The 13,491-nt window shown below is 41.4% G+C and overlaps 1 protein-coding gene across 2 annotated transcripts in view; it reads right to left on the reverse strand.

The window, feature by feature from the left end:
• Window positions 1–13,491, reverse strand: part of PAPOLA (poly(A) polymerase alpha) — an 81,635-nt gene that overhangs the window by 9,356 nt on the left and 58,788 nt on the right. Inside the window, exons 16-19 of one of the 2 annotated variants that reach the window (XM_034768014.1) lie at window positions 5,838–5,959; window positions 3,465–3,607; window positions 2,215–2,312; window positions 876–1,096 (exon numbers count right to left, since the gene is read on the reverse strand). In XM_034768014.1, coding sequence (XP_034623905.1) covers window positions 876–1,096; window positions 2,215–2,312; window positions 3,465–3,607; window positions 5,838–5,959 — 584 coding nt within the window. Of the gene's footprint in view, window positions 1–875; window positions 1,097–2,214; window positions 2,316–3,464; window positions 3,608–5,837; window positions 5,960–13,491 lie in introns of both variants that reach the window. The other variant, XM_034768013.1, reaches the window with a different exon arrangement.

Raw genomic sequence — 13,491 nt, forward strand, 5'->3', positions numbered from 1 at the left:
TTCAAAAGACCCAAGCAGGTATAGGCATCCAAATCTCACTGAAATGCAGAGCTGTCTGTCTAACTCCCTTAGGCTCTTTTGAAAATCTCTGCCTTAATTCTTAAAATAGGCAGTAAACAGGATGTTAAAACTCTTGATAACTGCACTCCTAAAAATGTAGAAAGTGTCTCTCTTACTTTGGAAACAACAAAAGTGTGTTTGTTAATTCATTCGTAAGTATATTTTAACCTACTGACTTAACAATTAAGAATAATAGTCAATAAAAGTGATAGTTGCATGGCAAAGTTCAGTTTATTATTTAACTTTAAACAAAGTAATTAAGAAAATTACTTAGAACTTTTTTAGGTAATTCCTTTTCTGTCAATGTTGCTTATCTTTTAAAAAAAGATTTTGTTGAACTATTTTCTGTCAAATTGCAGAAATAAGCTAAATACATTTTGACCAATCATATAAAGCCTGTGTAATGGGTAATAAAAAATGAACTCAAGACTGAGTATGCTTTTAAGTTATCACAATTCAAATCTGCAACTCACTATTGTCAGAATCGCAAAATGCAGGGCCGGATTCAACTGATTACCTTCTATCCTTTACCCTTGGTTCTGTTTTTATTGTGAAGTGCCTTGAAATACATTAGCATAAAGTACATGCATGAAACAAGTTCTTCAAGTTCATTTAACACTAACACCATAAAGATGGCCTTCTGACACTTAACAGAACTGATTTATTTTACATGTTCTTATTAAGGGTTATCCAGCCAGAGCAGAAAGATGAACACAATTTAACAAGATGTCTCACATGTACCAACTCTCTGAGCTGGCAACGATAATACTAATATTTCTTATGCATGGATACAATTACGATCAAGGATAAAATACCTCTTCTGTTTTTATTTTCTTGGGAGACTCTTCTTTATGAGGGGAAGATGTCCTCTTCACCCCTACGACAGGGCTAGGTATTTTTGTTGCTGTGTTCCCTGATGGTCTTGGTGATTGGTTTGCCAGACGTGTTGAGGAAACAACTCTAGAAATGGTAGGCTTTGGTGGTGGAGAAATGGCTGGCTGTGTGGCAGTTTGAGGAATGCTTTCACTTGAAGTACCTATGAAATGAATAGGATACATTTTAAAACAGTTTCAACGTTTACATTTAAGTTAGACATCAGTTCCACAGTAGTTTGTTTTCTTGATTTCTGTATCTGACCCCACTGGCACTGAGTGAGTTGAACAAATAGCTTGGTGTCTGAGCATCAGATTTGGAACACAGACTACCTGAAACCACAGGTTTAAAATCAAAGCCTAATTAAAATTTTGACTTTATCAGTCTAACTACATAAATTGAACATCCTGCAGTTTACTGTGTCTGAGTTTGGAGAAAACCTTAAAGGAGACTGGAAGGTCTCTGTTGTGTAAGAACATTACGAGTAGGCATTCATGAGAAAAAAAATGCCCCTTTCTCTCAGTGTTGTATCACATGCAGTGAACTAATTAGCTGACTCAATCTGATAACCAAAGATGGTTGCACATATGCAGTTGGTGTAGCTCTCTGGGCATCTTTAGAATGACAAGCTAAGTATAAAATTATAAGAGTGACTGCTCATCAGCATGAATGGGTCACACCACATAGCTGATTGAGATGCGTGAATTAGCAAATCAGGACTGTTCTTGTTTAGATCTTTTTTCAAAATCCAGAGTAGCGTCACACCGACCAGCTCTAGCACTGGCTAAAGACAAGGTTGCTTACATTGGAGGCAATTGTGATTTATGACGCAGGAAAAAGTGGTGAAGTCAGGTCATCCTCATTCAAGTTTTAATTGTACTAGGGAGTAGAAGTACCCAAGAAAGTGGCACTGTTAGGGCTTTAGCCAGTACCTAGCCATTCTCTCCTTCACTTGTATAACTGGGAGCACAGCCATCATCTATACTAGGTTTGCCCTGAGCAAAACTGTGTAGCTATTATGAACAGCGAACGTGAATCTCCATTTTTAGAGGATCTGCAACTGACAAATGTAGATTACTGAAATTCTAGTATATTATGGCTATTTTGATCATTATATCAAAATATCCTGAATCCTACAGGACATGGTTAATGTGAAATCAGTTCAATGAAATAAGGATACAACATGCAGTAAATTTAAATCTTCCAAATTACGATGATACATCTTTAGTAAGATACTCTCTAGAAATCAATGCTAACAATATAGTATGGAATTTTCCCTACCCCCTGAGCTTTCACTGGAAATGGTTGGTGGCACAGTGACTTCAGAAGCCTGTATGTTGGTCACGGATGCTGCTGTTACAGCTGGAGCAGGACTGCTTCTGCTAAAACATTGAAAAGGCAAAATGGATAAACACTGATAATTAAAATATGCATATGGTATCATACTATTCGCTTTTCATCATATAGCATCAGCACTGCCAAAGACTTGCATTGACATGATTTAGCCAATAGCATCATCACTACCATGTTAGAAAAGGCCAAACTATATCATTGCAATTTTATGAAATATAATGTGAGGATAAGCAAAACAGTGTTAGCAACATTACTGTTATAAACCTGTACTATGTGAAATACTACAGGAGATGGATTATTTCATATAAAATTAATCAAGTTTCAATAAAGTTTTTAAAGCTATTTGAAAGGGAAGAAAAAAAATAATGCCCTCCAATTTTTTTTTTTTTTTTAAATCTATCATCCCCTTTATCTTTACAATAGAGCAAGCCAAGTGGAGAAGGCTGGCATGATAAGCATGTGTTAACATCCCATATCATCACATGCACATCATCATTACAAACTCAGTCCATGGATTGCCTAATCAAGAAATTGGGATTTTAGCAGGACTGCAGCCTTGGTTTTGGCATTATAATGAATTTTGCTACGTCGAAAAGGATGGGGGGCATGACGTGTTAAAAAACAAAATTTCAGCCCTGAGAACCATGACAGTATGCTTAACTATACACTTTCTCCCCCCCCCCCCCCCCCCCCTTCAAGCAGACTGCTCAGTAATGTAGAAATCCTGGGAATAGTTTAACAAATGAGAATGATTAAAGAGCAGCTGTCCCAGGCATTAAGAAAAGCTACCTACTTTTTTTCTAAATCATACTCAATGTTTTATAATTCAATTTGTATATTGCATAGCTGTAGAGAGTCCACATTATCATCAGATATTTTGCAAATTAACATAAGGATATGAAAGTGACCATGTTGTCAAACAAAAAGCAAGAGACTGGAAAAGAGTGTATCATTAGAAATGGAATCTAACAGAGCAAATGAAAAAGCTTTTTATTAGCTGTAGACATGAAGACATAGTGCAGTGATATTTCCCTCCCCCCCCCACAGATAAGTTAAGTCTAAGATAAACAATGATAATATGCCCTCTTGTAACATACATGGTAAACACACGTTCTAACTGATGTAACTTTCAGAGGATCATAAACTCGAATATCGAAGGTTAAGATTAAAATCATTACCCCTGAGAGCTTCCAGAACTGTTCAATGGACTTGTCTTCATAGCACTAGTAGGAGAAGGCACAGACGTGCTGTTATCACTGTCCATAGATAAGTCTAAGCTGCTGTCATTCAGGACTGTCAGTCTGACCCCTTCTGTTGAATGCTACAGCCAATCAGACAATAAATCACAGGTGTTACTTATCCCATTAAAGACTGAGAATCAGTTGCAAGTCAATGAAGCAGTATTTCAATTATACTGATAATTTTGTGAAAATAATTAGCTTGAGCTCAAATTGACGATATCTCAAAAAAATGTAAGGTTAATTGTCTTGACATCAGTTGTATAGATAAAGAGCACTTTTAGAGAAAAATAGCATTGATAAGTTCTAGAAAGCACACGAAAGAAGCAAACCAAAACCAACTACATTGAGTGGCTTGAATCTCAAATACAAAGGCTTCTAAAAGTCATATAAAATAGAGATGTGCAGAGTCCTCAGACTTTTCTACATGCAAAGGTTCCACTGGCCTGCTACCAGAACCTCTTAATTCCTATGTTCAAAATTAAGGCCAAAACTTGAATGATCCATCACCTGCGCCCAGATAATGTAACATACAAGACTAATTTCTCCTGTACTACCTGTGTATCTAGAATTCCAGCTTCATTTCAAGTTTCTTTGATTTTGTGGAATGATAATATCTCAGTTTCAATCAATACAAGTGTACAGAATCAAGAACTCAAAGAAATTAGGAAGTTGACCTCTGGTCTTGGTCATTTTTATCTATCAACAAGGCTATCAATCCTCATGCTGATCACCAAGTTTCTGTTCATGCTCCAGAACTGCCGAATTAGATGCATTGTGTGAGGTTTATATTTTCCTCTGAAGCAACCAGCATTGGCTAATGTTGGAGACAAGATACCAACCAACTAGATTCCTACTGGATTTGTTTCAGTCTACCATGTGCAAACTTTGCTACACAATTTAAAGAGATTTTTAAATGGTGACAATGGCTTTAAAGGATACGAATCATATATTGGGTTATTTATATGAATGCAGACAAGAAAACAGCAATACATAACCATGACATGCATGTTTCCAAAAAGACTTATTTTTTCAAGTCAGCTTTAATATACGATTGCTCTTAGACTACATTCAAAGAATGAGGCAGGGACTTTTTGCATTAGTTACTTGGCCCATAAACACTCTTTCCTGTTGCAATTAATCATGCTCAAACTAACCAAATAGCTTGATCTTAAATTGCTGCTGCCCTTCATGAAATGCTGTTTTGCAGGCTGCCCTTCTTCTGATATATGATCTCATAGGACTGCCATGCATTTAAGGGGAAAACAACTTTAGACAGAAAACAGCCCCTTACTAAAAATTTGCTGTACAAGTATAGCAGCCAATTTTCAAGATTCATTAACAGTCATTTAAATCTTTCCCATCCAGGAGTAAAAGGTTATATCTAAGACAGAAAAAACTGTCAAGTGGAGACCCTTTTCAAGTTTTAGGCCAGAGCATATAGTCAGTCACATTAACTGTTAAAAGCATTCTCTAACCCACAGCTTTAGTTATACGAACAAATATGTGTATGTTAGCTACAAAGGGCAGCAGCAAAGCATTCAACATTCTACTGAGTCATAAGAGTAATTTAGTAATTGTGTGTATGCCATAAAATCTCAAAACTATTAGTACAACAGGGAGATGTTAGAAAACAAACCAAATTCTTAAATTTGTGTGCATCAGATAATCTTTGTTAATCATGGAAGTGCTGTGTTGTAAATATTTCCCTAATTTGGCTTCCAAATTACACTAGCAAAATAGCTTTGAATTCTCTAAATCAGTGTTTCCCAAATTTGGGATGCCGCTTGGGTAGGGAAAGCCCCTGGCAGGCCGGGACGGTTTGTTTACCTTCCCTGTCTGCAGGTCCGGCCGATCGCAGCTCCCACTGGCCACGGTTCGCTGCTCCAGGCCAATGGGAGCTGCTGGAAGCGGCGCGGGCCGCCAGGTGCTTTCCCTACACAAGCGGCATCCTAAGTTTGGGAAACACTGCTCTAAATTAATCAAACTTAAAAATCTGTTTAATCTAGTATATCAAAAAAAAAAATCATCATGTCATACCTGCATGATTTTAAGGAGATGAGATGAAATCAGAAGCAGATACTTTCAGGAGGTAGGAAGAAAGACATGCACGAAACATATGTACAAATAATACAGTATTAATTGTACCAGATAGTTAAAAAGTTTGTGTAGGTTACACAAGTAAAACTGCTCTTTTAAAGTGGGTTTTAGTTATTTTGTTAGCACACCAAAGACCTTTGGGAATCACTAAATTATAATGTAATTAATTATATTATAACATTAGTTATGTTTGTCAGTAATTTGTAGGTTTACCTTTTTCTTTTTCTGAAGCACATGATTAGGTAGTAGTTGATGAAGTTGCTTTCGTTTTACATGCATTGCAGCAATTTTCATATCCATCTCAAACATCTTGCTGTTTATTGCTTGCCTATAAACTACACAATTAGAAGAATAAGACGACATATTGAAACATTGTGGAAAATCCAGTTACGTGCCCTGGAAGAAAGGACTGGCATTCCAGAGTATCACTTAACAAGAAGGCTAATATTTCCTCAGTCTTGAGAAAAAACAACAGCCCTTCCTCCTGCACTGACAATTGCATCACATCTGATAAGAAAGTAAAGTATTTGAGTTTGCTTATTTTTAAAAAAAGGAAAATCCATTAAAATGTAAATTTCCTCTTTGAAATATGGGACTGAAAAAGTATTTTAAAAGTATGTGAGCTCCTTATTGAATTTATGGAAGAATAAATTCAAAGATGGAACCAAGTAGAGTCAAGAGGTTTCTCGTCTAACTAGATATGAATTAAAGTTAAGGCATTTATTTTGCTCTTCATGTTGTTATTGTGTTTGTATCAGTGCCTGATACTGATGGGCCTTGATAAATGATCGGGGCCATTAGGTGCTGCTGTGATTACTGGGCCTAAAAATTTACCCTAATTGTAAGTTCAACTGTAAAAAGTATGTGAAAGTTCATAAGATGTCACAATAATAAATTTTTGCCTGCTTGGGAATTAACCATGAAAAATAGATCAAGCTGTTTTCAGTAATGAATGCTATGAACAAGTGCAAGAAAACCAGACAGACTGAATTAGTCCAAACAAAAAGAGGCCTACTGACATGATTCAAGGACTGTGCTGAACTTAATAAACAAGAGATATTGGTCCTGAAATTAATGGATCAAAATTGTTATAGCAGATAGTAGGCCTAATTGATGGACAAAATAATGAAGGGATGAAATAAGACACCCATGTTTTTTAAAAATCTCAAAAGAGTCGAGACATTTGCCTCCCCCGCCCCAAAGTCTCATCCCAGCTCAATGCATCCCAGAGCTCTCATCTTGTTCCATCTCATCAATGCACCTCATCTTCCCCAAACCCAAGACAGAGGGAACAAACCTGACAGAAAGATTCATTCCTGAGGAAGGCGGCTGTGATGGGGAGGCCACCTTACACTGGTATGGACGGGGTTAACAAAGCCCTACAGAGAATGTGCAGGAAGCAGCCAATAAAAGAGAGGCTGTGAGAAGCAGCCAAATCAAGGCCCAGCAGGCTAATATAAAACAAGCAGCAGGCCAGAGCAGGGTCAGTTACTCCCTGGAACTCAAGGAGGGAGGAACTGGGTGCCTTGCAGGCACAAGGAAGCTAGCACCCTGGACAGAGCAGTGCTGGACAGGAACAGGGGAGCCAGAGGAAGCTCCTGGCAGGCTGCTAGGACTGGCATGCTGAAGGCCCTGAGGCAAGGGTGAAGAATGTACTGGAACCATGGGAAAGTGGTACAGGTAAATATACTGAAGAGTTGGAGGGGATGCGGTATGTGGCTAACCCCTACAAGGCCCTTGGCCTAGGACCTGGACTAGTGGGCGGGCCCGGGTATCCCCCACACTTGCCACTCAGTGTATTTTCTGAAGTGTACCCAAATCAGGATCTTAAACAGGAGATCCTCTCTCTACTCTTCCAATCATCTACCTTACTGACTGTCCATCCTATGCATTCAATAAGGGAAGGATCCTGTAGAACAAATTCTTTAATTACATGGTCACAGTATTAAAATGGATATTTATAAAGGGGCTGAAATTAAAGTTGCATATTGAGGGGGATGGCTGTAGTGCTCCACTAGTTCTCGGCTATGGAGAAGCCCATATGCTGTTGTGTAAGAATGGCTCTAATGTATGCAGCCTATCTTATTCCAAGGGCTGCACTGGTCCCTGAAGTAGCCCAAATTCTAGGAGACACAAAGTTTGCCTACAGCCATTTGTAACCCCTCCTCCCACTCTCCTCCTGTGAGGTGTAGTACAGAATCTGGCTTCTGGATTCTATTGCTTTACTAGAAGTGAACTTTTGCAACCCTGCTGTTACCTCATCTATTAAAAGAATTGGAAGGAATGACATTTTCCCACCTCTAGATTAAGGTTATTACATCTTGCATAACAAGTGCTAAGAAGTGCACTGAATTACTAACACCAGTTCGTGGAAGAGAGACTAGAACTAGATAAGTTCATGGAGGATAGGTCCATCAATGGCTATTCGCTCGTATGGGCAGGGATGGTGTCCCTAGCCTCTATTTACCAGAAGCTGGGAATGGGCGACAGGGGATGGATCACCTGATGATTACCTGTTCAGTCATTCCCTCTGGGGCACCTCACATTGGCTACTGTCGGAAGACAGGATACTGGGCTAGATGGATCTTTGGTCTGACCCAGTATGGCCGTTATGTTCCCCACTGATCAAAGCAGATAAACACAAGTGGGAGCAGTTAAGGAGGCGAGGGAGCTGCAAAGGCGTACTGCTCTCCCAAACCTGGGAGAAGGGAAGGAGCTCTTTCTCTGCTTTTAGTAGAGGAGGGGAAACTGAGCTCCTCTTTACTTTAATATATGCCTTCTCTTAGGCTAATCTTTCACCTAGGTAAAAGTGTGATTGCAGCAGTTGCTGCTACTGTTGCTTCATCATCCTGTCCGTAAGGATCTCTAGCTGTGCTTAGGAACATGCATAACGAGGCTGGCACTAGGGAAATTCACTGGGGTGGAGCATGCTCAGTGCAGAGGGACTCTTCAGAGGTTCAGCAGAAGTCACTAACAAGCTCTGAGCATATGCAAATAGCAATTTTTAGTGGCTTATAACTTGGTCATATGTAGGTGTATTTTCATAGGAAAAGCAAAAAGGACCTCCTCACACCACGACTATGTCCCTCACAAATTTCAATTCCAAATCCTGAGCTCTTCAAATAATATTTTATATATATTAAACACTGCAAAACCTACCTATTTCCCTCTAACCTCATTCCTGGAAATAGCTGAACTCTTTTTTTTTTTTTTTTTTAAGTTTAAAGCAAAAAGAGGCAGAGAGCAAGCACAGAAAGTTCCAGCAAAAATGGTTGTGTGGCAAAGTTATAACAACCAAAGATAGTAGTTTATAACAAAATGTCACACAATCTTAACATTACGCTCAGTAATGATGATGTTGTCTGGGGAAGGATTTGATGATACCCTTAGATTCCTGGGTGAATTGTGGTGTGAGATAGTCTTATAGCAGGTAGTGTTGGAGTGATGTTGTTTGGCCTCATTAATGTAACGTCACGGTTGAGAACTATGATGGCATCCCCTTTGTCTGCTGGTTTGATCACTAGCTGGTGGTTGATTTCAGGGACTGTCAGCAGTGGAGCGATTGTGCCGGATGTGATGTTTGTTAAGGATTTCACTGTTGATTTTTTTCCCCTGAAGTAATCAACGTAATGATCAAATGTGTGGCTTTTTCCACTGTGGGATGTTCAGTAAGATGATTCTTTTTTCTTATGACTGTCGATGGGGACTTGGTAGTTGTGGGTGGCGAATTCATTGTGGTGAAAGAATTCTTCGAAGCAGAGTTGGTAAAAGAATCTTCTAGTTCAGTATGGTAGTATGGTATCAGGTTCTGTGCGGCAGTTCAATCCCTGGGACAGTACAGATAATTCAGCTCTGGTTAAGAGTAGTCTTGACAAATTGATGACGCTGGGGTGTGCGTAGTGTCCATGTGGTAAGGTCCTTGTGACCTGGTTTCTCCTGGGAATTGTGGTAGACAGTTCCACTTTTTGATTCTGGATTGAACGGCTGTCAGATTTTTTTGTTTTGTTTGTTTTTAAAATAGTTGTTTTGGGTTTCTTGAATGATCTCCAGGTAGGTTTCCTGATTTTTTCCTTCCGGTGTGTGGGACTTTGTGGCTCCCTTGTTGAGAACTTGAAGTACAGAAAATAGTTCCTCGGTTTTTCTGAAATCCTCCTTCAGAGCTGTTTGGCATGTATGGAGTTGTATGTAGTGGTCAGAAAGTTATAGAGCGAGAGTCTTCTGGGGATGTTTTATTTCTTGCATTTGCTCAGGAAGCATATGTCGCTGGTAAGTTTTTCCTCCTTTTTCTTCATGTTGTGGAGTTGCTATTTCAGATGGCAAAATAGGATATCCTCCATTGTTGTTTGCAGTTCTGTTGTACCCATGTTGGCCACAGGATATTAGAAAGAGAAGGTGGGTGAAGCAATACCTTTTATTGGACCAATTTCTACTGGAGAAAGAGACAAGCTTTCAAGCTACACAGAGCTCTTCATGTTTGGGAAAGGTACTCAGCGAGTCACAGATAAATGCTAGGTGGAACAGATTGTTTTCTGTTAAGTAGTTTACACATACTGTAACAGACCACTGAAGTGGCCAGTTAACACCTCTATAGTCATCCAACAAAAAACGGAAGTTAGGTGGGTTAAGGATTGTTGTAGTAAGACATTAATCCTATGTCTTTATTAAGACCATGATTTTTAGTGTCTAGCAAAGTTATAAATTTAAGCACCCAACTTCATCTTTTGAAGGTGTTGTGCAGGTTTCCTTTGAGATGAGGACTGAAAGATCAGATATAAAGTGATTGTTTTGTGAAAGGTGTGTGCCCACAGGTGATATGATGTTTCCAAATTGTACATTTACTTTTAAAATGTTCTTTTTGTGGTGGCTCATATCTGCAAAATGTTTTTACTTTCGAACTCCAGATTTGTTTGGTTTGCTTTGTTGAGTGCCATTTAATTTTTTTTTCGGGGGTGGGGTGGGGGAGGAAGGGGATGGCAGCTAATGGTTGATTGATAAAAGTTTATACAAACATATAGAGCGATGTTTAAAAAAGTATAAATATCTGCAAACAGCAATATTTATAAAAAATCCTATTGGTAGCACCAGGGAGCTGGTGTAAGGTAGAGGGGTCTGGGGTTTTATTTGGGAGGGTGTGTAGGGAGTGTTGACAAAGGAGATGGACTGATGAATGGGAGCACTGGTAGGAAACCGGGAGAGAGAAAAAAAAGTCAAGAAGCAGGAGTTCATGGCATAGGAGAGCATGGAGACATTCTCCCTAGTCTGAATGGGGGAAGGGGCAAAGGTTATGGACAGTATACTAGTAGAGTCTTTTCTATAATAGAGATTTAAGTGTTTGAAAAAATTCAAGAAAAAATTCAAGTGCTTAAAATTTTACAGATGGATATAAAACTACCTCTTCCACGCCAAACAAATTTAATTCCCATCCTCCCATAGGCTTGTTTAAGTCTACAGGAGTGGCCCCCTGCTTCAGTGAGCCTCATTGTGTGTTTGCAAGGGTAGCCAATGCGGCTCTTTTACAGTTAAAGTGCAGCTCGCAGAGCCCTCCATGCCCCACCCCCATTCTCCACCTACCAGACTTGGGGTGAGAGTGGAAGCTTGGGGCTTCTACCCTGCGGCAGGAAGGTGACGCTAGGGGCTTCTGCCCAATGGGGAAGAGGGGGTCCTCAAGCGCCTCCCATGGGGCAGAATTCTCTAGCCCCACTACCCTGCTGTAGAGCTGAAGCTCTGAACCCTGACAGGCACCCCTGACTCTCGAACTGCTGAAGATTATTGTATGTGGCTCAGAGGGTCAGTAAGTTTGGCCTGGTGTATTGAAGAGGGTTCCCCTTCTGCAGACCTTAATGAAAACCTAATTTAAACTTCTGGTGCTCCTTCAAAAGACAAAGGAAACACCACAAAAGAAAAAATATTCTAAAAAAGAGTTAACCTTGAGAGTATATTACATTATTGTCCAGCTAAAAACCCTCCCAAATTACACTTTGACAAGGAGTCTACAGCTTCAGAAAAGAAAAAAAAAAATTAGAAGCCATGGTAATTAACAGTTTAGGGATCCAGTATAGTAGGAGTTGGGCATGACGGACCACATAAGTATAGGCAGCCATGTGGCCTAGCAATCTTAGGCAAGTGCAGGCAATGGTGAGCGGGTGGCCCCTTACATGGGAAGTTACGTCTGACATGGCTCAGAAACGGGCCTCCAGAAGGAATGCCCTGTCCTGCATGGAATCAAGGACCACTCTGATGAATTCTATCCATTGCACTGGTATGAGGCTCAATTTCTTTTTGTTCACTAACAGGCCTAGGGAGCAGCAGGTAGAACACACCAGATCTAGGCTGCTCTGCCCATGATCCTGCCATCTGCCCTTGATAAGTCAATCGTCAAGATAAGGATAAACCTGGACTCCCCGATGCCTCAGGTAAGTAGCTACTATGGTCATACATTTTGTAAATACCTGCTGGACTGAGGAGAGGCCAAAGGGAAGTGCCGTGAACTGGAAATGGCGCTGGCCACCATAAAATGGAGGAACCGTTTGTGTCCTTGGAAAATAGAGATATGGAAATAAGCGTCTTTCAAGTCGAGAGTGGCGTACCAGTCTCCCGGATCCAAGGAGGGGATGATGGATGCCAGTGAAACCATGCGAAACTTCAACTTCTTAAGTCGTCACAGGTCCAGAATGGGTCTTAGGCCCCCTTTTGCTTTTGGGATCAGGAAACAATGGGAGTAGAAACCTTACCCTGTCATTTCCTGAGGGACCTCCTCTACTGCCCCCAGCTGTAGGAGGTTTTCTACCTTCTGAATGAGGAGTTGCTCATAAGAAGGGTCCCTGAAGAGGGATGGGAAAGAGGCGGGGGATGGGAAGGAGGGTGACTGAAAACTGGAGGGTGTAGCCCAGTGACAATCTCTAGCACCCAGTAGTCCGAGGTGACTCTTGACTAGGCCGAATGGTAGGGTCGGAGATGGTTGAGAAAAAGATGGGGCAGATCCGGAGAGGTGACCAGGGTGTTGCTCCCAAGCACACCCTCAAAACGCCCGCTTCTGGTCCCCGTGGTGTCTCGCTGGGCCAGGCTGCGCAGGTGACCGGGAGGAGGAAGGGCAGAGGTGACTAAAACCAGTGTCCCTTCTTGTAGTAGATACTTGCTGAGGCTGCTTCCTCGCTAACAGACGTATGCAACCCCAAGTGTCCTTCAGACTGTGCAACCTTGCACCCCATTTGTTCTGCAAACAGCCCAACTTCATCAAACAGGAGATCTTGTATCGAGGACTACATCTCCTGGAATAGGCCTGCGGTCTGAAGCCAGGAACTGCACCTCATGTCCACTGCTGAGGTGACCACCGAATTGGCCGCATCTCAGGCAGAGATGGGGGCATCAGCATAACCAGCGCGCCCCAGGCATTCCAGTAAGACCATTGTGCTGGACGCTGGCCCTGCTGCCAAGATGGCATCACTGAGGTGGATGCAACTTCAAGAGCCCAGTCACGACGGTGCTGTTTTACGAGGGGCTGGACTCCCTTTCCATGCCAGAAGAATCCTCCTCCGGTGACCAGGGCAGGTGAGTAGGGGGAGCGGCACTCTATAGGGGAGTGTCTCTGAGGTCCAGTGACAGTGATCGTCGGTGTGGAGAGGGTCTGCGCAAAGATGACTGGTGCCGACTATATGGCGACCGGCGCTTCCCTCTGGGCGTGACTTGATGCAAGGGCGGAAACTGGGAGTGCAGTGCTGGCGATCTGTGGCAGTGAACCGGTGACCTGGGCTAATGCAGAGACCAGAGATGTGGTGACAAAGGGCTCTGCCTCGGCTCCGGAGACCGGCAGTGCTCACTCGCCTTCTGGGAGGTTTTCACAGGGCTGGCTTGCCCTTGTAGGGAGCCT

This window comes from Trachemys scripta, chromosome 4, assembly GCF_013100865.1.
Source record: "Trachemys scripta elegans isolate TJP31775 chromosome 4, CAS_Tse_1.0, whole genome shotgun sequence".
Lineage (NCBI taxonomy): Eukaryota > Metazoa > Chordata > Testudines > Emydidae > Trachemys > Trachemys scripta.